The sequence below is a fragment of the Neopsephotus bourkii genome, unplaced genomic scaffold, assembly GCF_033783945.1.
Source record: "Neopsephotus bourkii isolate Nb327-2 ecotype Australia unplaced genomic scaffold, CSIRO-AGI_Nbou_v1 NB_1590, whole genome shotgun sequence".
Taxonomy (NCBI): Eukaryota; Metazoa; Chordata; class Aves; order Psittaciformes; family Psittacidae; genus Neopsephotus; species Neopsephotus bourkii.
In genome coordinates, this window is record NW_026902066.1 from 1 (window position 1) to 24,172 (window position 24,172).

General features: G+C 59.7%; 4 protein-coding genes across 4 annotated transcripts; 3 read left to right on the plus strand and 1 right to left on the minus strand.

The window, feature by feature from the left end:
* Nucleotides 1-314: 314 nt before the first annotated feature.
* LIPE (lipase E, hormone sensitive type) lies at nucleotides 315-4,750 on the minus strand (the record flags this gene model as incomplete). Its single annotated transcript, XM_061372063.1, has 6 exons — nucleotides 4,745-4,750; nucleotides 3,649-3,943; nucleotides 3,299-3,558; nucleotides 2,510-2,600; nucleotides 1,913-2,058; nucleotides 315-500 (listed from the first exon to the last, which is right to left on the minus strand). Coding segments are annotated over exons 1-6 (984 nt in total), but the record flags the coding sequence as incomplete, so codon positions are not given.
* Nucleotides 4,751-7,340: 2,590 nt separating this feature from the next.
* BCL3 (BCL3 transcription coactivator) lies at nucleotides 7,341-13,597 on the plus strand. Its single transcript, XM_061372055.1, has 10 exons — nucleotides 7,341-7,427; nucleotides 7,534-7,543; nucleotides 7,635-7,767; nucleotides 8,910-9,018; nucleotides 9,770-9,962; nucleotides 10,454-10,542; nucleotides 10,722-10,799; nucleotides 12,258-12,425; nucleotides 13,290-13,353; nucleotides 13,440-13,597. Exons 1-10 carry the CDS (start codon nucleotides 7,341-7,343, stop codon nucleotides 13,595-13,597), a joined length of 1,089 nt encoding a protein of 362 aa, XP_061228039.1.
* Nucleotides 13,598-14,584: 987 nt separating this feature from the next.
* Nucleotides 14,585-18,182, plus strand: PLAUR (plasminogen activator, urokinase receptor). Its single transcript, XM_061372056.1, has 7 exons — nucleotides 14,585-14,659; nucleotides 15,898-16,008; nucleotides 16,137-16,280; nucleotides 16,779-16,961; nucleotides 17,298-17,420; nucleotides 17,557-17,682; nucleotides 17,965-18,182. The coding sequence occupies exons 1-7, from the start codon at nucleotides 14,614-14,616 to the stop codon at nucleotides 18,180-18,182; spliced, it is 951 nt and encodes a 316-aa protein (XP_061228040.1). The 5' UTR covers nucleotides 14,585-14,613.
* Nucleotides 18,183-18,738: 556 nt separating this feature from the next.
* Nucleotides 18,739-24,000, plus strand: TOMM40 (translocase of outer mitochondrial membrane 40). Its single transcript, XM_061372057.1, has 9 exons — nucleotides 18,739-18,925; nucleotides 19,152-19,219; nucleotides 19,742-19,834; nucleotides 20,037-20,138; nucleotides 21,042-21,147; nucleotides 21,738-21,860; nucleotides 22,267-22,343; nucleotides 22,709-22,811; nucleotides 23,853-24,000. The coding sequence occupies exons 1-9, from the start codon at nucleotides 18,739-18,741 to the stop codon at nucleotides 23,990-23,992; spliced, it is 999 nt and encodes a 332-aa protein (XP_061228041.1). The 3' UTR covers nucleotides 23,993-24,000.
* Nucleotides 24,001-24,172: the final 172 nt, after the last annotated feature.

Here is a 24,172-nt window from a genome sequence, read left to right on the forward strand (position 1 = left end):
GAGACCCCATAGACCCATAGAAACCCCATAGAGACCCATAGAGACCCCATAGACCCCCATAGAGCCCCAGAGATCCCCATAGAAACCCCATAGAGACCCATAGAGACCCCATAGACCCATAGAAACCCCATAGATCCCCACAGAGACCCATAGACCCCCATAGACCCCCATAGACCCCCATAGACCCCCATAGATCCCCATAGACCCCCATAGACCCCATAGACCCCCATAGACCCCCATAGACCCCCATAGACCCCCATAGACCCCCATAGAGCCCCATAGACCCCCATAGACCCCCATAGATCCCCCCGTACCTGCCCTTGCCGCAGGCGGTGCGAGAGCAGCCTCATGCGCACGGGGCCGGGGCCGCTGTGGGCGGCGGGGGGGGGGATGGTGACGGAGCAGCGGGGGTCAGAGGCCAAGGGGAGCTCCAGGGGCTCGGGGGGCACCGAGAGGGCGCGGCTCAGCCCCACGGGGGGGCCCGCCAGGCTCGCCAGGGACTGCGGGGACAGGGAGCATAGGGGGCTATGGGGGGCTATGGGGGGCTATGGGGGCTATGGGGGCTATGGGGGCTATGGGGATAGGGAGGCTATAGGGATATATGGGCATAGGGAGGCTATGGGGATGCTATGGGGATAGAGAGGCTGTGGGGAGGCTATGGGGAGGCTATGGGGAGGCTATGGGGATGCTATGGGGAGGATATGGGGATAGGGAGTCTATAGGTATCTATGGGGAGGGGATAGGGAGGCTATGGGCAGGTACTGGGAGCCTATAGCGACGCCTATGGGCAGCCATAGAGAGCTACAGCGACACCTATAGGGAACTATAGCAACATCAATAGGGATCTACAGCGACACCTATAGGGATCTACAGCGACAGCAATAGGGATCTACAGCGACACCAATAGGGATCTACAGCGACACCTATAGGGAACTATAGCAACATCAATAGGGATCTACAGCGACACCTATAGGGAACTATAGCAACATCAATAGGGATCTACAGCGACACCAATAGGGATCTACAGCGACACCAATAGGGATCTACAGCGACACCAATAGGGATCTACAGCGACACCTATAGGGAACTATAGCAACATCAATAGGGATCTACAGCGACACCAATAGGGATCTACAGCGACACCAATAGGGATCTGCAGCGACACCAATAGGGAACTACAGCAACATCAATAGGGATCTACAGCGACACCAATAGGGATCTACAGCGACACCAATAGGGATCTGCAGCAACACCAATAGGGAACTACAGCAACATCAATAGGGATCTACAGCGACACCAATAGGGATCTACAGCGACACCAATAGGGATCTACAGCGACACCAATAGGGAACTACAGCAACATCAATAGGGATCTACAGCGACACCAATAGGGATCTACAGCGACACCAATAGGGATCTGCAGCAACACCAATAGGGAACTACAGCAACATCAATAGGGATCTACAGCGACACCAATAGGGATCTACAGCGACACCAATAGGGATCTGCAGCGACACCAATAGGGAACTACAGCAACATCAATAGGGATCTGCAGCGACACCAATAGGGATCTACAGCGACACCTCGGGGCAGCTGTAGGGAACTACAGTCACCTTCTATAGGCTCTCTATGGGGTCCCTATGGGCTCTCTATGGGGTGTCTATGGGGTGTCCATGGGGTGTCTATGGGTTCTCTATGGGGTCTCTATGGGGTGTCTATGGGGTCTATATGGGGTCTCTATGGGGTCTCTATGGGGTCTCTATGGGGTGTCTATGGGGTCTCTATGGGGTGTCTATGGGGTCTCTATGGGGTCTCTATGGGGTCTCTATGGGGTGTCTATGGGGTCTCTATGGGGTGTCTATGGGGTCTCTATGGGTCTCTATGGGTCTCTATGGGTCTCTATGGGGCTCACCGCCAGGAGCTCGTTCTCGGTGAGGCTCCAGAACCGCTTCCAGAAGCCCACCCCCAGGTGCTGCGTCTCCCGCTCGAACTCGGCCCCGCGCAGCTCCGGGTCCAGCGCGAACTTGCCCGTGGTGAAGAGGGAGCTCGCAGCCACCCCTGTGCGTGGGGCCAGTGGGGCCAGTGGGGACCGGAGCACCCAGAGGGACCCCATTGGGACCCCATAGAGCCCATAGGGACCATAGGGACCCCATAGAGCCCATAGGGACCCAACAGCATCCATAGGGACCCAATAGTATCCATAGAGGACAATAGCGTCCATAGGTGCCATTGACCCCATAGAGACCAATGGGTGCCAGTGCCCCCCATAGCCCCCCATAGGAACCAATGGGTACCATAGCCCCTCATGGGAACCAATGGGTACCATAGCCCCCCATAGGAACCAATGGGTGCCATACCCCCCATAGGAACCAATGGGTGCCATAGCCCCCCATAGGAACCAATGGGTGCCCTTGCCCCCCATAGGAATCAATGGGTGCCATAGCCCCCCATAGGAACCAATGGGTGCCATACCCCCCATAGCCCCCCATAGGAATCAATGGGTGCTCACCCAGGCCCGGGTCCCCCTTGCGGTAGCTCTCCCCGAAGGACACGAGGCCGATGGTGATGGTCTGCAGGAAGGGGCGCAGCGCGGGCGAGAACTGCACGGGCCCCACAGAGCACCTATAGCGCCCCATAGGGCCCTATGGATGCCCTAGAGAGCCCTACAGCATCCATAGGGGACTATGGGAGCCATATACCACTATAGACCCCCATATACCCCTATCTGCCCCATATGTACCCTATATACCTGCACATAACCATATATACCCCATATATACCTTATACAGTGATATATACACGTGCATACCCGATGTATACGCTATGTACCTTATGTACCCCTATGTAATCCTATATACCGCATGTATGTACCCATATATAACCCATGTATATTCTATATACCCCTATATATACCAACATACCCCTACAGACTCCACACACGCCTCTATACCTGTGTACCTATATACTCTATATACTCTATATACCCCTACATAACTCCATAGACCCCCATACACCCCCATACACCCCATAGCCCCCATAGACACCACAGACCCCCATAGTCCCCCATAGACACCCCATAGACCCCACAGCCCCTCTTTCATCCCCATACACCCCATAGCCCCCACAGACCCCATACACCCCATAACCCCAAACCCCCATAGACCCCATAGCTCCCACAGACCCCATAGACCCCATAGAGCCCCACAGACCCCATAGACCCACAGACCCCATAGACCCCATAGCCCCCCCTAGCCCCCCATAGCCCCCCATAGCCCTCCCTAGCCCCCCATAGCATCACCTGGAAGCCGAGGCAGCGCCCATAGAAGCAGCCGTTCCTCATGGTGCTGAACTCGCTCAGCACCTCCTCGCTCACGCGGTCCCTGCCCCCTCCCCCATCTTCACCCTCAGCAGCACCGCTGACGTCATCCCCTTCTGGCGGGAACAGGGCCCCGGGCGGGTTCTCCGCTAGGAGGCGCTGCGCCAAGCACAGGAGCGCGCGCACCTGCGCCAGCGCGGCCGCGCACGCCTCCAGCTCGGCGGCGTGGCGGGAAAACCCCGCTTTTCCCGGGAGAACGCCGGAGAGGCCGCGCCGCCACGAGGGCGAGGGCGGGGGCAGCAGCAGCAGCGGCGACGTTGGCGCCCCCTGGCGGCGCGCGGCCAGGGCCAGGGCGCGGGAGCGGCGCGCGGCGTGCGCCACCAGGCGGCGCGCGGCCAGGGCCAGGCTGCGGTAGCCGTTGGCCGGCGTTCCCGCGTCCAGGTCGAAGCGCGGGAAAACGCGGGAGAGGTGGCGCAGGGCCGGCTCGAGGCGGCGGGAGTGGTGCAGGATTTGGCGGGAAGCGGCGGCCAGGCGCGCGCTGAGGTCGGGGGAGGGGAGGGAGGGGGAGGGGGAGGAGAAGAAGCGCGCGTTTTCCGCGGCGGTGGCGCGAAGGGACTCGAAGAGGAGCTGGGAGGCGCGCGGGAGGGGGGGGAGGGGGGAGCGGGTGGCGGGGGGAGGGGGTCTGGGGGGGGCTGTGGGGTGGGGGGGGCTATGGGGTGATGGGGGGTTAGGGGGTTGGGGGGGGCTTATGGGGGTTATGGGGTCTGGGGAGGTCTATGGGGTTATGGGGTGATGGGGAGCTATGGGGTGGGGGGTTAGGGGGTGATGGGTTATGGGGTGATGGGGAGCTATGGGGGTTATGGGGTTTGGGGGGGTCAGAGGGGTTAGGGGGTGATGGGGAGCTATGGGGTGAAGGGGGGGCTATGGGGTTATGGGGGCTCTGGGGGTCCGGAGGGCTGCCGGAATCCATGGAGCTGTGGGAGAGATGGGAGCTATAGGGAGGGATGCAGGGATATAGGGATGCTGCTATAGGGGATATAGGGATGCTGCTATAGGGGATATAGGGATGCTATAGGGGATATAGGGATGCAGCTATAGGGATGCAGCTATAGGGATGCAGCTATAGGGGATATAGGGATGCAGCTATAGGGGATATAGGGATGCAGCTATAGGGGATATAGGGATGCAGTTATAGGGGATATAGGGATGCAGCTATAGGGGATATAGGGATGCAGCTATAGGGATGCAGCTATAGGGGATATAGGGATGCAGCTATAGGGATGCAGCTATAGGGGATATAGGGATGCAGCTATAGGGATGCTATGGGGATATAGGGATGGTATAGGGGATATAGGGATGCAGCTATAGGGATGCAGGGATGGATGCGGGGACCAGGACCCAGCATCCCTTTATCAAGGGGCCCCTGACACCCATTGGCGGGGGGGGGATGTGGGAGGAGCAATGGGGCCCCATAGGGAGGGCTAGGGGGTGGGGGGGAAGGAATGTGGGGCAGAGGGGCCCCATAGAGGGTAATGGAGTGGGATGTGGGGCAGAGGGGTTGGGTTGCTCCATAGAGGATAATGGGGGGGGTGGGGCAGAGGCCAGGGGTTGCCCCATAGAGGATAATGGGGGGGGTGTGGGGCAGAGGCCAGGGCGGCCCCATGGGGGTGTCTGGGGCAGGGGCCGCATTGGGTAACGCTGTGGGGCAGAGGGGACGGGGGGGGAAGGGGGGGAAGCTGAGGCCAAGGGTAAAGGGGAGGGCATGGGGGGAGTGTGGGGCAGCCATAGGGTGGTTATGGGGCAGAGAGGGAGGGGGCTTTATGGGGCAGGGGGGTCTGTGTCTATGGGGCAGCTCTAGGGATGCTCTGGGGTGGGGGGGTGGGGGCACAGCTCTCTATGGGGCTGGCGGGGGGGGTCTGGGTCTCTATGGGGCAGCCACAGGGTGGCTATGGGGAAGAGAGGATGGCGTCCGGGTCTCTATGGGGCAGCCATAGGGCAGCTATAGGGTGGCTATGGGGTAGGGGGGTATGTGTCTCTATGGTTCTGCTATGGGGCAGAAAGGGGGGGTTCTGGGTTTCTATGGGGCAGCCATAGGCTGGTTATGGGGCAGAAAGGGAGGGTTCTGGGTGTCTATGTGGCACCCATAGGGATTCTATGGGGTAGGGGGGGGGGGCTGTCCGTGTCTCTATGGGGCAGCCATAGGGATGCTATGGGGCAGAGGAGAGGGAGCCCAGCTCTCTATGGGGCAGCCATAGGGATGCTGTAGGGTGGGGAGGAGGTGTCTGGGTCTCTATGGGGCCGCTATGGGGCTGGGGGGGGGTCCCCTCCCCCGTCCCCCCCCTCACTTCTCACCCTCTCGCCACCGGTCGGCTCCCAACCACGTGACACCTCCCAACCAATCACATGGCTCCGGCCCCTCCCCCCTCCCACGCCCCTCCCCCCCCGTTACCAGGGCGACCCCTGCTGGCGTGACCCCACTGTGACCCCTGGGTGGATCAATTGGGGTCAAGGGAGCGTCATGGGCAAAGGGGTCATGTGGGGGTCAAAGGGGTCCTGACCTGGCCTTGACCCAGTGTAACACCCCCCTCCCCGACTGGTTTAATCCTGTTAAATCCAGTTTAAACCCAGTTTAATCCAGTTTAGCCCAGTTTAAATCCATCTTAACACAGTTTAATCCAGTTTAAATCTATCTTAACCCAGTTTAATCCAGTTTAAACCAGTTTAGCCCAGTTTAAATCCATTTTAACCCAGTTTAATCCAGTTTAAACCCATTTTAATCCAGTTTAAATCCATTTTAACTCAGTTTAATCCAGTGTAAACCCAGTTTAATCCAGTTTAAACCCAGTTTAATCCAGTTTAAATCCATTTTAACTCCGTTTAATCCAGTGTAAACCCAGTTTAATCCAATGCAAACCCAGTTTAATCCAGTTTAAACCCAGTTTAAATCCATTTTAATCCAGTTTAATCCAGTTTAAACCAGTTTAGCCCAGTTTAAATCTATCTTAACCCAGTTTAATCCAGTTTGAATCCATTTTAACCCAGTTTAAACCCAGTTTAAACCCAGTTTAAATTCATCTTAACCCAATTTAATCCAGTTTAAACCAGTTTAGCCCAGTTAAACACAGTTTAACCCAGTTTAACGCAATTTAAACCCATTTTAACTCAGTTTAAAGCCAATTTAAACCAGTTTAATCCATTTTAAACCCAATTTAAACCAAATTTAACCCAGTCTAACCCAGTTTAACCCAAACCCAGTTTAACCCAGTTTAAACCCAATTTATCCCAATTTAAACCCAGTTTAACCCACTATCAACCCAGTTTTAACCCAACTTAAGCCCAGCTTAAACCAAATTTAAACCCAGTGTAAGCCAGTTTAACCCACTTTAACGCAATTTAACCCAATATAAACCCAGTTTAAACCCAATTTAACCCCATTTAACCCCTCCTACCCCCCCAAACCCCCCTTTAACCCAGCCCCCCCCTTATCCTCCAGGCCGCCAGAGGGCAGCGCCGCTCCCAAAGCCCCTCCCACGGGGGGCGTGGCCTTGCCTAACGTAGAGGGGGGGAACCCCCTTCCCCCCTCCCTCCTCCGCGGGGATTCCCCTTTGGGGGGGCAGGGGCGCCGCCAGTGGCTCCGTCCTCAGCCAGTGGGGAACGAGGAGCACGGAGGGGGGCGTGGCCAATGGAGAAAGGGGCGTGGCCAATGAGGGGCTTCGGTGCGGGGGTGGCCTAGAGGGGGGAGCTCAATGGGGAAAGGGGGAGTGGCCAATGGGGAAAGAGGAGGAGGGGGCGTGGCCAAAGGGGAAAGGGGGCGTGGCCAGCAGGGGGCGGGCTTTTCCCGCGGGGAAATCCCGGGGCTCGATCGCGGCTCGCTCCTGGGACGCGGGAAATTGAGGAGGGGGGCGGAGGGGGGGGGAAGCGTGGGAAAATCCCCAAAACGCGGGAAAGAGAAGGGGGGTAGGGGGCATTAAAGGGGGGAGGGGCAAGAGGACCCCCTCCCCCCACCCCCCCCCCATAGGCATCAATGGACGAGCTCCCCATTGACCTCCGCACCCCCCGCGGGGGCTCCTCCCCCCCAGAGGCTTCGTTGCCGCTGCGGAAGCGGCGCTCGGTAACGGGGGCGGGAGGGGTGGGGGCTGGGGGAGGGGACCCCACCCCGGGGAAAGCGGCTCGAGGGGATCCCCCCCTCCCCCCACTTCCGGGCCCCCCCATTGCAGGTGAGGATTGGTGGGGGAGGGGCACCTCAACATGGGGGGGTGGGGGGTGAAATTGGGTTTAAAAGGTGGAAAATGGGCTCAAACCCCCCCTCCCCCCCCAGGGCCGCTGTTGGGGCCCCCCCCGGGGGTGCTGGCCCTGGCCCCCCCCCCTTTGGCCTTCGTGGCCCCCCCCCCCGAGGCTCAATTGGCCGCTGCCATCGCTGCGGCCACCGGGCAGGACGAGGACGGGGACACGTGAGTGAGGGGAACCCCCCCATGGACCCCCCCATGGGACCCCGCCTATAGAACCCCTATGGGAACCCCCCCCATGGACCCCCGCTTGGACCCCCCTATAGGCCCCCTATGGATCCCCCCATGGACCCCCCCATGAGACCCCCCCTATAGAATCCCTATGGGAACCCCCCGATAGGCCCCCTATGGGACACCCCCCCATGGACACCCCCCTTGGACCCCCCTCTGGACCCCCCCTATGGGCACCCCCTGTTGACCCCCCCATAGACTCCCCATATAACTCCTATGGGACCCCTATGGGAGACCCACTATGGACCCCCTCATGGGTATTCCCTTATGGACCCCTCCCCATGGGGCACCCTATGGGACCCCCCATAGACCCCCTATGGGCAGCAAATGGGATCCCCCCCCATAGACCCCTTATGGACCCCCCATGGACCCCCCTTATAGACTCCCCATGCAACAACCCCTATGGGACCCCCCCCATGGGAACCCCCGATAGATCCCCCCATGGACCCCCCCTATAGACCCCGTATGGACCCCCCAATGGGATACCCCCTATGGAACCCCTATGGGATATCCCCTATGGAATCCCTATGGACCCTCTATGGGATCCCCCCTATTGACCCACTATGGGACCCCCCATTGAGACCCCCTATGGGACCCCCTTTTAGCCCCCCACCATAGAACCCCCCCTCCCCCCCGTGGGATTTCCCCCTCCTCGGGCCCCCCCCACCCCCACCCGTGGGAACGCTCCCATTTCCTCCCCACCCCCCTCAAGCGGGGAATCCCCGCCTCTGACGTCACCGCCGTGGCCACGCCCCTTTACTGGAAGTGCGCACGGGAGGGGGGGAGGGGGAGGAGCAGCGGCGGCTTCCTGCTCCCTCACCCCCCATTGTCCTGTGTTATCCCATGTTATCCATGTTATCCCATGTTATCCTATGTTACCCCATGTTGTTATACCATGTTACCCCGTGTTACCCCATGTTGCCCATGTTACCCATGTTATCCGATGTTATCCCATGTTATCCGATGTTATCCCATGTTATCCCATGTTATCCCGTGTTATCCCATGTTATCCCATGTTATCCCGTGTTACCCCATGTTATCCCATGTAATCCCATGTCGTTCCCGTGTTATCCCAGGCCCCTCCACATCGCAGTGGCTCAGGGCTCCCTGGGCCTCGTTCGCCGCCTCGTGGCCCTGTTCCTGTGGGGGGGGCAGGACCTGGATGTGCAGAACCGGCTGCGGCAGGTGGGGGTCAATGGGGATCAATGGGGCCAATGGGGATCAATGGGGATCAATGGGGATCAATGGAGTCAATGGGGATCAATGGAGTCAATGGGGATCAATGGAGTCAATGGGGATCAACAGGGATCAATGGAGTCAATGGGAATCAATAGGGATCAATGGAGTCAATGGGCATCAATGGAGTCAATGGGGATCAATAGGGATCAATGGAGTCAATGGGCATCAATAGGGATCAATGGAGTCAATGGCGTCAATGGGGATCAATGGAGTCAATGGGCATCAATGGGGTCAATGGAGTCAATGGAGCTCAATGGGGATCAATGGAGTCAATGGGGATCAATGGAGTCAATGGAGCTCAATGGGAATCAATGGAGTCAATGGGGATCAATGGGGATCAATGGAGTCAATGGGGATCAATGGGGATCAATGGAGTCAATGGGAATGAATGGAGTCAATGGGCATCAATGGGGATCAACGGAGTCAATGGGCATGAATAGGGATCAATGGAGTCAATGGGAATGAATGGAGTCAATGGGGATGAATAGGGATCAATGAAGTCAATGCGGATCAGTAGGGATCAGTGGAGTCAATGGGGATCAATAGGGATCAATGAAGTCAATGGGGCTCAATGGAATCAATGGGGCTCAATGGAATCAATGGGGACCAATGCAGTCAGTGGGCATCAACAAAGCGCTCAAATCCCGCTCGCTCTCGCGATACCTCCCCCCCTAAACCCCGCCCACTTCCGGCGCAGACCCCTCTCCACGTCGCCATCTTGGCGTCGCAGCCGGCGCTGGTGCGGCTGCTGGTGGCGCACGGCGCATGCGCGATGGCGCGGGACCGGCGCGGCCGCACGGGGGCGCACCTGGCGTGCGCGGGCGCGGGAGCGCGCGTGCTGCGGGAGCTGCTGCGGGGGGGGCCCGACCTCCACGTGACCGACTACGAGGGTGAGGGGGGGCAATGGGGGCAATGGGGGCAATGGGGGAATGGGGGCAATGGGGGTCAGTGGGGGTCAGTGGGGGAAATGGGGGGGAAATGGGGCAGGGGGGAGGGGGCAATGGGGGAGGGGGCAATGGGGGTCAATGGGGGAATGGGGGCAATGGGGGAATGGGGGCAATGGGGGTCAGTGGGGGTCAATGGGAGTAATGGGGGGTAATGGGGGCAATGGGGGAAATGGGGGAAATTGGGATGGGTATGGAGGTAGCTTCCATTGGGATCAGTGGGGTCCCATTGGGGCCAGTGGGGTTCATGGGCTCCCATTGGGGTCAGTGGGGTCCCATTGAGTCAGTGGGGTTCAGGGGCTCACATTGGGGTCAATGGGGTCCCAATGGGTCAATGGGGTTCAAGGGCTCACATTGGGGTCAATGGGGTCCCATTGGGGTCAATGGGGCTCAGGGCATTGTCCCCCACTGACCCCATTGACCCCCATTGCCCCCAGGTCTCACCCCCCTGCACCTCGCGGTGCATTCTGGGTGCCGGGAGAGCGTGGAGCTGCTGCTGGAGCACGGGGCTGACGTGGACGCAGTGGTGAGGGGGGGCTGTGGGGTCCTATGGGGCTCTATGGGGCTCTATGGGAGTTCTATGGGTCTCTGGGGTCTCTGTGGGGCTCTGTGGGTCTGTATGGGGTCTCTATGGGGCTCTATGGATCTCTCTGGGTCCCTATGGGACTCTGTGGGGTCCCCTGACCCATAGCATCCCCCCCCCAGGACATCAAGAGTGGTCGCTCCCCACTGCAGCACGCGGTGGAGAGCAACAGCCTCGAGATGGTGGAGCTGCTCATTAGGGTAATGGGGGGCAATGGGGGGCAATGGGGTAATGGGGGCAATGGGGTAATGGGGGGCAATGGGGTTATGGGGGTCAATGGGCAGGTTTGGGGTCCCCGTTGGTCCCCATTGACTCCCCAGAGCCCCCCATTCACCCATCCATAAGCGCCCATTAACCCTCTATAGACCCCCATAGGCGCCCATAGCCATTCACCCCCATTCACCCCCCATTACCCCACCATTATCCCCCATTCACCCCCATTCACTCCCATTCACCCCTTATAGCCCCCCATAGCCCCCATCTACCCCATTCACCCCCCATTACCCCCCATTCACCCCCTATAGCCCCTCCCTCTCCTCTCCCCCCTCCATCCCCACCCAATCACGTGTCTCCTCCCCATTACCCCCCCATTCACCTCCATTCACTTTCATTCACGCCCCAATATCCCCCCAGTCCCCCCCATATCCAACCATTGACCCCCATCCACCCCCATTCACCCCCTATTACCCCCATATTCACCCCCTATAGCCCCTCCCTCCCCCCCACCCCTCCATCCCACCCAATCACGTGTCTCCCCTCCCCTCCATCCCCACCCAATCACGTGTCTCCCCTCCCCTCCATCCCCACCCAATCACGTGTTCCCCCCTCCATCCCCACCCAATCACGTGTCTCCCCTCCCATCCATCCCCACCCAATCACGTGTCTCTCCCCCCATCCACACCCAATCACGTCTCTCCCCCTCCATCCCCACCCAATCACGTGTCTCCCCCTCCATCCCCACCCAATCACGTGTCTCTCCCCATCCACACCCAATCACGTCTCTCCCCCTCCATCCCCACCCAATCACGTCTCCATCCCCACCCAATCACGTGTCTCCCCCTCCATCCCCACCCAATCACGTGTCTCTCCCCCCATCCACACCCAATCACGTCTCTCCCCCTCCATCCCCACCCAATCACGTCTCTCCCCCCTGCATCCCCACCCAATCACGTGTCCCCCCCCTCCATCCCCACCCAATCACGTGTCTCTCCCCCCCCATCCCCACCCAATCTCGTGTCCCCCCCTCCATCCCCACCCAATCACGTGTCTCTCCCCCCATCCCCACCCAATCACGTCCCCCCCCTCCATCCCCACCCAATCACGTGTCTCTCCCCATCCCCACCCAATCACGTGTCTCTCCCCCCTCCATCCCCACCCAATCACGTGTCTCTCCCCCTCCATCCCCACCCAATCACGTGTCTCTCCCCCTCCATCCCCACCCAATCACGTCTCTCCCCCTCCATCCCCACCCAATCACGTCTCCCCCCTCCATCCCCACCCAATCACGTGTCTCCCCCCCTCCATCCCCACCCAATCACGTCTCTCCCCCTCCATCCCCACCCAATCACGTCTCTCCCCCCCTCCATCCCCACCCAATCACGTCTCTCCCCCTCCATCCCCACCCAATCACGTCTCTCCCCCTCCCCCGTTTCCCGCAGCGCGGCGCTGACGTCAACGCCCAGTCCTACGCGGGGTGCACGGCGCTGCACGCGGCGGCGGCGCGCGGCCACCAGGGGGCGCTGCGGCTCCTGCTCCGCAACGGCGCCGACTGCGGCGTCCGCAACCACCACAACGAGCGCCCCCTGGCGGTGGCCAGAGACAGGGAGGTCAATGGGGGGATATGGGGGTCAACGGGGGGGTATGGGAGGGTATGGGGGGATATGGGGGTCAATGGGGGGTGAATAGGGGGGAATGGAGGTTATGGGGGGGATATGGGGAAATGGGGGGTGAATGGGGGGTATGGGGGTTAATGGGGGCTATGGGGGGAATGGGGATCAATGGGGGCTGTAGGGAGTGAATGGGGGGAATGGGGGTAAATAGGGGTAAATGGGGTAATGGGGGGAATGGGGGTGAATGGGGGAATGGGGGTAAATGGGGGCTATGTGGGGAATGGGGGTCAATGGGGGGCTGTAGGGGGTGAATGGGGGGATATGGGGGTGAATGGGGGAATGGGGAGTAAAGGGGGGAATGGGGATCAATGCGGGAATTGGGAGTAATGGGGAGGTATGGGGGTTAATGGGGGGCTATTGGGGGAATGGTCAATGGGGGGCTATAGGGGGTGAATGGGGGGTAATGGGTGAATGGGGGGATATGGGTGGTGAATGGGGGGAATGGGGAGTAACGGGGGGAATGGGGGAATGGCAGTCAATGGAGGTCAATGGGGGGCTATGGGGGGTGATTGGGGGCTATATGGGGGTCAATGGGGGGAATGGGGCTGAATGGGGTGTTAATGGGGTGAATAGGGGAGAATGGGGGTGAATGGTGGTCAATGGGGGTAATGGGGGGCTATGGGGGTGAATGGGGGGTAATGGGGGCTATGGGTGGGTAATGGGGGCTATGGGGGGTCAATGGGGTCTATGGGGGAGTAATGGGGGTCTATGGGGAGTCAATGAAGCTCAATCGGGCTCACATGGGGGGCAGGGAAGTCCCCTCAGGCCCCGCCCCCTGACGTGGCCCCGCCCTCCCCTCAGGTCATTGACATCCTCCGTGGGAAATCCGCCCGCCCGGCCCCGCCCCCTGCCCGGGCAGCCAATGGTGAGCGAGGGAGGGAATCACGTGGTCATGGAGGGGGGAGGGGTGTGGGGGGGAGGAGCTTGCTCATGACCCCTCCCTCCCTCCAGGCCGCTCCTCCCGCAGCCCTGCCCACCCTCCTCCAGCAGCCAATCAGAGCGCGGCATCCCCCCAGCCGGCCAATGAGGTGCAGGGGGCCCGCCCGGACCAATCAGGGGAGGCGAAGGACAGGGGAAGCCCCGCCTCCAAACCCCAGCGAGACACGTGACCAGTACCCCCCCCCATTCATGAGCATTAAACCAGGTTTTGGGCTGAATTCAAGGGATTTTGGGTCAAAACGAGGCCCAGAAGTGACCCCCGGTCCTCCAGGGGGCGCCCTCTATGATTGCTGGGTCCTCCAAGCCCCTGGAGGCGCTCCTCAGTCCTCCAATAGTCTGACTCTATGGTCTGTGGGTCTGCCAGTGCTCCCACTCTATGGTTCCAATGGTCCTCCAATGCTCGCTCTCTATGGTTCAAGGTCCTCCAAGCCCCCCCAGGAGCGCCCCTCAGTCCTCCAGCCATTCAACTCTATGGCCCCAATGGTCCTCCAGGACCCCTAAAGGGCCCCTCAGTCCTCCAGCACTTGGGCTCTATGGTCCCAATGGTCCTCCAGGCCTCTGGGGGCGCCTTTCAGTCCTCCAATGGTCTGGCTCTATGGCTTGTGGGTCCTCCAGTGGTCCCGCTCTATGGTTACATTGGTCCTCCAGGCCCTTGGAGGTGCCCCTCAGTCCTCCAGCACTTGGACTCTATGGTTCTAATGGTCCTCCAGTGCTCCCACTCTATGGTTAATGGATGTCCGGAACCCCGAGGTGCCCTTCAGTCCTCCAATGGCCAGACTCTATGGTTCCAATGGTCCCAATCTAAGGCCAATGGTCCTCTACGACCCCATAGGTGCCCCTCAGTCCTCCAACGGTTCAACTCTATGGCTCCAACGGTCCTCCAGGACCCCATAGGTGCCCCTCAGTCCTCCAGCACTTCGAGTCTATGGTCCTGATGGTCCTCCAACGCTCCCACTCTATGGTTCAAGGTCCTCCAAGCCCCTAGAAGCGCCCCTCAGTCCTCCAGTGGCTGAGCTCTATGGTCCCAATGCCCCTCCCCCATTGCCCAATTTCACCACTTCCTGCCCCAAAAGCAGAACCTCCCCCTCCCCCCCAACACCACCGCTGGGGGCGGGGCTTGACCGGATGCCCCTCCCCTCCCCCCCCCAATAAGAGCAGATCCGGACGGGATCCGAAGGGAAGAGCGATGGGGGGGGGATGGGCGCTGCTGGGGCTGCTGCTGCTGGCGCCAGGTAACCCCCGCCCCTCCCCCACCGGCAAAGGGGAGCCAATGGGAGGTGGGGGAGGGGGCTGGGGTATAAGGGGCAGGGCTATGGGTTCTGTGCTATGGGGCAGGGCTATGGGTTCTATGCTATAGGGCTGGGCTATGGGTTCTGTGCTATGGGGCTGGGCTATGGGTTCAATGCTATGGGGCTGGGCTATGGGTTCTATGCTATGGGGCTGGGCTATGGGTTCTGTGCTATGGGGCTGGGCTATGGGTTCTATGCTATGGGGCAGGGCTATGGGTTCTGTGCTATGGGGCTGGGCTATGGATGCTCTGCTATGGGGCTGGGCTATGGGTTCTGTGCTATGGGGCAGGGGTGTGGATGCTCTGCTATGGGGCAGGGCTATGGGTTCTGTGCTATGGGGCTGGTCTATGGGTTCTATGCTATGGGGCTGGGCTAGGGATGCTCTGCTATGGGGCAGGGCTATGGGTTCTGTGCTATGGGGCTGGGCTATGGATGCTCTGCTATGGGGCTGGGCTATGGGTTCTATGCTATGGGGCTGGGCTAGGGATGCTCTGCTATGGGGCAGGGCTATGGGTTCTGTGCTATGGGGCTGGGCTATGGATGCTCTGCTATGGGGCACTCTATGGTCTCTATGGGTTCTATGCTATGGGGCAGGGCTCTGAGTTCTCATCACTTCCATGTCCCCCCTCCCCCCTCCATGGGGCACTCGAGCCCCTTCCCCACCCCCCATTGGGTGCCCTTGGGGGGGGTCCTGGGTCCTCCGTGGGGTGGGGGAGGGCCTGAGGCAAGGCCGGATGTGGGGGGTGAATCATGGAGGAGGGGGGAGGGCAGGGACTTCCTTCCCATGAGTCATTGCGGGGGGGCAGGGAGGCCTGAGTCTATGGGTCTCTATGGAGTCTATGGAGTCTCTATGGGGTCTCTATGGGTCACTATGGGGTCTCTATGGGGTCTCTATGGAGTCTCTATGGGTCTCTATGGGGTCTCTATGGGGTCTCCAGGGGTCTCTATGGGTCCCTATGGGTCCCTATGGTTCTCTATGGGTGTCTCTGGGTCCCTATGTGTCTCTATGGGTCACCATGGGATCCCTATGTTTCTCTATGGGTCTCTATGGGGTCTCTATAGGCTTCTATGGGGTCCCTATGGGGTCTCTATGGACCTCTATGGGTCTCGATGAGGTCTCTATGGGTCTCTATGGGTCTCTATGGGTTTCTATGGGTCTCTATCGGTCTCTATGGGTCCAGGCCCCCACCTCTCCCTGCGCTGCCCCCTCTGTGACCCCGGGGGCTGCCGGGACGTTTCCTGCCCCTCCCCCAACGCCACCTGCCGCCGGACGACCCTGACCACGTGGCGAGGTCAGTGTGAGGTCAGGTGGGGGGCGGGGGGGCGTGGCCACGTGGGAGGGCGTGCCCACGCGGCGGCGCCGCGGTGACGTCACCATGGCCCGCGTTGATTGGTGCTGTCGGGGTTGGGGCGGGGCCAGGCGGGCTCGAGCTGCGGCGGGAGGAGGGGGGCTGTGACGTCAGCGGCCCCCCCGATGTCGTCATCACCTTCCGCTCCCACGGCGAGGTCGTGACCCTGCGCGAGGAGCGGCGCCCCGCCCCCCCCGGCCCCCCGCCGGGGTCACGTGAGTGCGGGGAGGAGGGGTCTCTATGGGGTCTCTATGAGGTCTCTATGGGTCTCTATGGGTCTCTATGGGGTCTCTGTGGGTCTCTATGGGTCTCTATGGGTCTCTATGGGTCTCTATTGGTCTCTATGGGTCTCTATGGGTCTCTATATGTTTCTATGGGTCTCTATGGGTCTCTATGTGTCTCTATGGGTCTCTATGGGTCTCTATTGGTCTCTATGGGTCTCTATATGTCTCTATGTGTCTCTATGGGTCCCTATGGGGTCTCTATGGGTCCCTATGGGGTCTCTATTGGTCTCTATGGGTCTCTATATGTCTCTATGGGGTCTCTATGGGGTCTCTATGGGTCTCTATGGGTCTCTATGTGTCTCTATGGGTCTCTATGGGGTCTCTATGGGTCTCTATGGGTCTCTATGGGTCTCTATGGGTCTCTATGGGTCTCTATGTGTCTCTATGGGTCTCTATGGGTCTGATCCGGGTCCTGTGTTCCCCCCCCAGCGGTCCCGCACCGCCCCCTGCTCTGTGTCAGCTGCGACGGCTCCGACGGCTCCTGCGAGCGCCCCCTGCTGGGGCTGCGCTGCCCCCGCGCGGGGGACGCCTGCGTGGAGCTGAGTGAGGGGGAGGGGCTGAGGGGGGAGGGGCCAAAGGGGGGAGGGGCCAAAGGGGGGAGGAGCCAAAGGGGTAGGGGCTAAAAAGGGGGAGGGGGTAAAAAGGCCAAAGGGGTTAAAGGGGAGAGGGGTTAAAACGGGGAGGAGTCAAAGGGGGGGGAAGGGTTAAAGGGGGAGGGAGTAAAGGGGGGAGGGGATAAAAGGGGGAGGAGTTAAAGTGGGGAGGAGCCAAAGGGGGGAGGGGGATAGGGTGGGAGGGGTTAAAATGGGGGAGCATCCAATGGGGTTGGGGGGTAAAGAAGGGAGGAGCTTAAAGACTGGGGGAGGGGCCAAAGGGGATGGGGGGAGGGGTTACCTGGGGGACTGTGACCCCACGTGACACACACCCCCCTCACGTGATCCCCCGCAGAGGGGGAGGGGCTGCTCCGGGGCTGCGGCAGCGCCGGGCCCTGCCGGGAGCCGCTGGCGCTGGAGACGGGCGGCGGCCGCCAGGTGGCGCTAAAGTGCTGCTGGAGCGACGGCTGCGAGCCCGGTGAGAGCGGGGGCGCTCTAGGGGACTCTATGGTCCCTATGGGACTCTATGGGACTCTATGGTCTCTATGGGACTCTATGGGGCTCTATGGGTCTCTATGGGTCCCAATGAGTCCCTATGGGTCTCTATGGTTCAGAGCCGGACCCGGCCCCATCGGGGCTGCGCTGTTGGGCCTGCGATGGACCCGAGCCCCACGGCTGCACCCCCCAAGTGCTGACGTGTGGGGGCGGGAGGACCCAGTGCGTCACGGCCCAGACCTATGGTGGGTGCATGGGGCTCTATGGGGTCCGTATGGGTCTCTATGGGGTGTCTATGTGGTGTCTATAGGGTGTCTATGGGTCTCTATGGGTCTCTATGGGGCTCTATGTGTCTCTATGGGTCTTTATGGGGTCTCTATGGGTCCCTATGGGTCTCTATGGGGTCTCTATGGGTCTCTATTGGTCTCTATGGGTCTCTATGGGGTCTCTATGGGGTCTCTATGGGTCTCTATGGGGTCTCTATGGGGTCTCTATGGGGTCTCTATGGGTCCCCTTTGTCCCTGCAGGCCCCTCAGGGGAGCCCTGGTTGGTTCTTGGCTGCGCGACCCCCTCCTGGTGCCAGCGCCCCCTGGGCCTGGGGGGGCTGCGGGGGGGGGCCCTGCCCCAGTGCTGCGGGGGGGCCCTGTGCAACAGCGCCCCCTGGAGGAGCGGAGGCTCCGCCGCGGCGCCCCTGCCCCACAGCGGCCTCCTGGTGGGGCTGCTGCTGCTGGCCCCACGGCTGTGAGGGTGTGGGGGGGTATGGGGGGGTATGGGGCTGGACCCCCCCCTTCATTACCCAATAAAGGCTTTGTCCCATTACACTATGGGGTCTCTATGGGTCTCTATGGCGCCCCCGCCGTCCGCCATTTTGTCCCCATCTCCATGGCAACGCTGCCCCCGCTTTCCCCCTCCCTTCACAAAATGGCGGCGCCCACCTCGCCCTCGCTGTCCCTCTCGCCCTTGGCCGCCTCCATGACATCCCCGTCCACCAATGAGCATCGAGCAGAGGCGGTGCCCCGCTGGAATCCACCCAATCACCGCTGGGTTCCGAAGCCACAAGGCGGGACTTCCGGCGCACGCCGGCCGCGGGGGAGGCCCGACCAATCGCCGCGCCGCTCCAGGACGAGGTAGCCAATCAGCGCGCGGGGCGGGGCTTCACCTCAGTGAAGAGGGGGACGGCGCAGAGGCAGCACCAGCGCCGTGCGGCTCCTGCCCCATAAGCGTGGTTCCTGCCCCATAAGCGCCGCTCTGCCCCATAAGCGTGGCGCTGCCCCATAGATCCAGCCCCCTTTAAGGCCGTTATGGGCTCGGTTTTAGCCGCCAGCTCCCCCCCACCGCCGTTGTTACCGGTAACGCCGGGGCCCGGCTATGGGGGGGCTCTGCCCCATGGCGCTGCCCCACGGAGCCCCACGGAGCCTTTCCCCCCCGCGCCCCCGGAGCCGCTTCCCAACCCCGGGGCCTTCGAGGAGTGCCACCGGCGCTGCAAGGGTGAGCGGGGCCCCATTGGGACCCATAGAGCCCCATAGGGAGCCATGGGGGGGAAGCGGGGGCGTGGTGGCGTTATGGGGCAGCCCCATAGGTCGTCATTGCGGGGCATTAGGGTCCATTGGGGTCCATTGTGTCGCTATGGGGCAGCCCCATAGCTCCCCATTGCCCCCCATGCACCGCTGTGGGGCAGCCCCATAGATCCCCCTTGTCTTTCTCTGCCCCATAGATCTGTTTCCGGTGCAGATGGAGGGCGTCAAACTGACCGTGAACAAGGGGCTCAGCAACCACTTCCAGGTCACTTGGGGGGCAGCTATGGGGCAGGGGGGGGGACTCTATGGGGCTGGGAGGTCTATGGGGCTCTATGAGATGTAGGGGATGGGGGGGGTGTATGGGGCTGGGGGTTCTGTGGGTCTCTATGGGGTCTCTATGTGTCCCTATGGGTCTCTATGGGGTCCCTATGCGGTCTCTATGTGTCTCTATGGGTCTCTATGGGTCTCTGTGGGTCTCTATGGGTCTCTATCGGGTCCCTATGTGTCTCTATGGGTCTCTATGGTGTCTCTATGTGTCTCTATGGGTCTCTATGGGGTCCCTATGTGTCTCTATGGGTCTCTATCGGGTCCCTATGTGTCTCTATGGGTCTCTATGGGTCCCTATGTGTCTCTATGGGTCTCTATGGGTCTCTATGGGGTCTCTATGGGTCCCTATGTGTCTCTATGGGGTCTCTATGGGTCTCTATGTGTCTCTATGTGTCTCTATGGGGTCTCTATGGGTCTCTATGTGTCTCTATGTGTCTCTATGGGTCTCTGTGGTCTCCAGGTGAACCACACGGTGGCGCTGAGCACCCTGGGGGACTCCAGTTACCACTTTGGGGCCACCTACGTGGGAACCAAGCAGCTGAGCCCCACTGAGGTGAGGCCGCTGTGGGGCTGCCCCATAGAGCCCCCCCGTGGGGCCCTATGGGTTCTCTATGGGGTCTCTATGGGGTCTCTATGGGGCTCTATGGGGTCTCTATGGGGTCCCAATGGCTCTCTATGGGTCTCTATGGGTCCCTATGGGTCTCTATGTGTCCCTATGGGTCCCTATGTGTCTCTATGGGTCTGTGTGGGTCCAGGCGTTCCCGGTGCTGGTGGGGGCCATGGACAACAGCGGCAGCCTCAATGCCCAGGTCGTTCATCAGCTCTCGGAGCGGCTGCGCTCCAAGGTGGCGCTGCAGGTACCGGCAGAGCATGGGGTAACATGGGGTAACAACATGGGGTAACATGGGCTAACATGGGATAGTGACATGGGGTAACACGGGATAGTGACATGGGGTAACACGGGATAGTGACATGGGGTAACACGGGATAGTGACATGGGGTAACACGGGATAGTGACATGGGGTAACATGGGGTAACATGGGATAACATGGGATAGTGACATGGGGTAACATGGGATGGTAACATGGGGTAACATGGGATAGTAACATGGGGTAACATGGGATGGTAACATGGGGTAACATGGATAACACAGGATAACATGGGATAACGACATGGGATAACATGGGATAGTGACATGGGGTAACACGGGATAGCATGGGATAGTGACATGGGATAACATGGGATAACAACATGGGATGGTAACATGGGATAACAGGGGATAGTGACATGGGATAACATAGGATAACATGGGATAATACGGGATAGTAACATGGGGTAACATGGGATGACATGGGGTAACAACATGGGATAACATGGGGTAACATGGGATAGTAACATGGGGTGACACAGGATAGTAACATGGGGTAACAACATGGGATAACACGGGGTAACAACATGGGATAACACGGGATAACATAGGATAACGTGGGATAATGGGGTAATATGGGGTAATGTGGGGTAACATGAGATAACATGGGATCTATGGAGCACCCCATAGTCTCTATGGGGCACCCCATGGCTCAGTGGGGCACCCCATGGTATATATGGGGCACCCTATAGGCTCAGAGGGGCACCTTATAGGCTCTATGGGGCACCCCATGGTATATGTGGGGCACCCCATAGACTCTATGGGCCCCATGTAGGCTCTATGGGGCGCCCTATAGCCTCTATGGGCCCCCCACGGCTCAATGCCCCCCCAGACCCAGCAGGCCAAGTTCATCAATTGGCAGCTGGACGCCGAGTTCCGGGGCAGCGACTTCACGGCCGCCCTGACCCTGGGGAACCCGGATGTGCTGGTGGGGTCCGGTGAGCGCCCCCTGCTGGCCGGGAGGACTCAGGGGCACCGGCGGGGGGGCAATGGGGACCGGCTATGGGGATGAGTGATGGGGATGGGCTATGGGGGTGGGGATGGGGATGGGTATGGGGATGGGCTATGGGGATGAGTGATGGGGATGGGCTATGGGGATGGGGGGGTATGGGGGTGGTTATGGGGTGGGTATGGGGGGAGTTATGGGGTGGGTATGGGGGGATTATGGGGCGGTTATGGGGTGGGTATGGGGGGATTATGGGGCGGTTATGGGGTGGGTATGGGGCAGGGACCTTCCTTTACATGGCCCCAAATGGGGTGGTTGGGGACAGGGTTACCCCATTACCCCCCATTAACCCCTACTGATCCCCATTTCCCCATTGACCCCCATTGCCCCCATAACCCCCATTGCCCCATTCCCCCCATAACCCCCATTGATCCCATTGACCCCCATTACCCCCATTACCCCAATGACCCCATTGATCCCATTGACCCCATTGCCCCCATTCCCCCCATTACCCCATTGACCCCCATTACCCCATTCCCCCCATTACCCCCATTACCCCCATTGATCCCATTATCCGCCCAGGGATCCTGGTTGCCCATTACCTGCAGAGCGTCACCCCCAGCCTGGCCCTGGGGGGGGAACTCGTTTATCACCGGCGCCCCGGCGAGGAGGGAACCGTCCTGGCCATGGCCGCCCGTTACACAGGTACCTATAGGGACCCCATTGACACCCCATAGAGACCCGTTGGCCCCATTGGGACACCATTGCCCTCATTGACACCCCATTGAGACCCCATTGACCCCATTGAGACCCCATTGACCCCATTGAGACCCCATTGAGACCCATTCACCCCATTGACACCCCATAGAGACCCATTGACCCCATTGAGACCCCATTGAGACCCATAGAGACCCATTGACCCTATTGAGACCCATTGACACCCATAGACCCCATTGACACCCATAGACCCCATTGACCCCCATTTAGCCCCATTGAGCCCCATCACTTCCCCCATTACCCCCGTTTCCCCCCAGTTACCCCATTATGGGGGGGCCACCCCCCCATCAACCAATGGGGACCCCCATAACCCCCCCCCCCATGGCAACGACAGCACCCAATTGGATCGGGACCTTGACCCTGGGCCAGGCCGGGGCCCACGCCACCTATTACCATAGAGCCAATGAGCAGGTAAGGGGGCCTGTGGGGCGATGGGGGGCAATGGGGGGAATGGGGCAGTGGGTGTCAATGGGAGTCAATGGGTGTCAGTGGGGCTTGGGGTCAGTGGGAATCAATGGGTGTCAATGGTATCAATGGGGCGCTGTGTGTGTCAATGGGGGTCAGTGGGTATCAATGGGTGCCAATGGATGTCAGTGGGTGTCAATGGGTATCAATGGGTGTCAATGGGTATCAATGGGTGTCAATGGGTATCAATGGGTGTCAGTGGGTATCAGTGGGTGTCAATGGGTATCAATGGATGTCAATGGGTGTCAATGGGGCCCTATGGGTGTCAATGGGGCCCCATGTGTGGGGCTGACCCCTGCTGTGCCCCCCAGCTCCAGGTGGGGGTGGAGTTCGAGGCCAGCACCCGGCTCCAGGACAGCTCCGTGGCCTTCGGCTACCAGCTGGAGCTGCCCAAGGGCAACCTGGTCTTCAAAGGTGGGCGCTATGGGGTCTCTATGGGGAACTATGGGGTGCTATGGGGCTCTATGGGGTCCCTATGGGTCTCTGTGGAGTACTATGTATCTCTATGTTCTCTCTATGGTCTCTCTATGGTCTCTCTATGGTGTCTCTATGGTGTCTCTATGGTGTCTCTGGTACCCAGAGGCTCTGTGGACAGCAGCTGGGTGGTGTCTATGCTCTCTATGGTGTCTCTATGGTGTCTCTATGGTCTCTCTATGGTCTCTCTCTGTGGTCTCTCTATGGTCTCTATGGTATCTCTATTGGTCTCTATGGTATCTCTATTGGTCTCTATGGTCTCTCTATTGGTCTCTATGGTCTCTCTATTGGTCTCTATGGTCTCTATGGTATCTCTATTGGTCTCTATGGTATCCCTATTGGTCTCTATGGTATCTCTATGCTCTCTATGGTCTCTCTATGGCCCCCATAGGGTCCGTGGACAGCAGCTGGGTGGTGGCTCTATGCTCTCTATGCTCTCTATTGCTCTCTATGGTATCTATTGGTCTCTATGGTCTCTCTATGGTGTCTCTATGGTGTCTCTATGGTCTCTATGGTACCTATAGGCTCCATGGACAGCAGCTGGGTGGTGTCTATGCTCTCTATGGTATCCCTATTGGTCTCTATGGTATCTCTATTGGTCTCTATGGTGTCTCTATGGTGTCTCTATGGTACCTATAGGCTCCGTGGACAGCAGCTGGGTGGTGGCTCCATGCTCTCTATGCTCTCTCTATGGGTCTCTATGGTATCTCTATGGTGTCTCTATGCTCTCTACGGTGTCTCTATGGTGTCTCTATGGTGTCTCTGGTACCCATAGGCTCTGTGGACAGCAGCTGGGTGGTGTCTATGCTCTCTATGGTGTCTCTATGGTCTCTATGGTGTCTCTATGGTGTCTCTATGGTGTCTCTATGGTCTCTATGGTGTCTCTATGGTGTCTCTGGTACCCATAGGCTCTGTGGACAGCAGCTGGGTGGTGGCTCCATGCTCTCTATGGTGTCTCTATGGTGTCTCTGGTACCCATAGGCTCCGTGGACAGCAGCTGGGTGGTGGCGGCGGTGCTGGAGAAGAAGCTGCCCCCGTTGCCGCTGACGCTGGCGCTCGGCGCCGGCCTCAATCACCGCAAGAACAAATTCCACTGCGGCTTCGGCATCACCATCGGATGAGGGACCCCACTGACGGACCCATTGAACCCCATTGAACCCCATTGACTGCCATTGACTGCCATTGACCCCATTGACTGCCATTGACTGCCATTGACTGCCATTGACTGCCCCATTGACTGCCCCATTGACTGCCCCATTGACGGACCCATTGACGGACCCATTGACTGCCCCATTGACTGC

Bases quoted from the DNA above. Each gene is read 5' to 3' on its own strand.
- BCL3 (XM_061372055.1), top strand. From the start codon at position 7,341: ATGGACGAGCTCCCCATTGACCTCCGCACCCCCCGCGGGGGCTCCTCC. The intron at 7,768-8,909 runs GTGAGTGAGGGG...GTGTTATCCCAG, and splicing joins CAGGACGAGGACGGGGACAC to GCCCCTCCACATCGCAGTGG. The intron at 13,354-13,439 runs GTGAGCGAGGGA...CCCTCCCTCCAG, and splicing joins CCCTGCCCGGGCAGCCAATG to GCCGCTCCTCCCGCAGCCCT.
- PLAUR (XM_061372056.1), top strand. From the start codon at position 14,614: ATGGGGGGGGGATGGGCGCTGCTGGGGCTGCTGCTGCTGGCGCCAG. The intron at 17,421-17,556 runs GTGAGAGCGGGG...TCTATGGTTCAG, and splicing joins GAGCGACGGCTGCGAGCCCG to AGCCGGACCCGGCCCCATCG. The intron at 17,683-17,964 runs GTGGGTGCATGG...TTGTCCCTGCAG, and splicing joins CGTCACGGCCCAGACCTATG to GCCCCTCAGGGGAGCCCTGG.
- TOMM40 (XM_061372057.1), top strand. From the start codon at position 18,739: ATGGGCTCGGTTTTAGCCGCCAGCTCCCCCCCACCGCCGTTGTTACCG. The intron at 19,835-20,036 runs GTGAGGCCGCTG...GTGTGGGTCCAG, and splicing joins AGCAGCTGAGCCCCACTGAG to GCGTTCCCGGTGCTGGTGGG. The intron at 20,139-21,041 runs GTACCGGCAGAG...ATGCCCCCCCAG, and splicing joins GCTCCAAGGTGGCGCTGCAG to ACCCAGCAGGCCAAGTTCAT.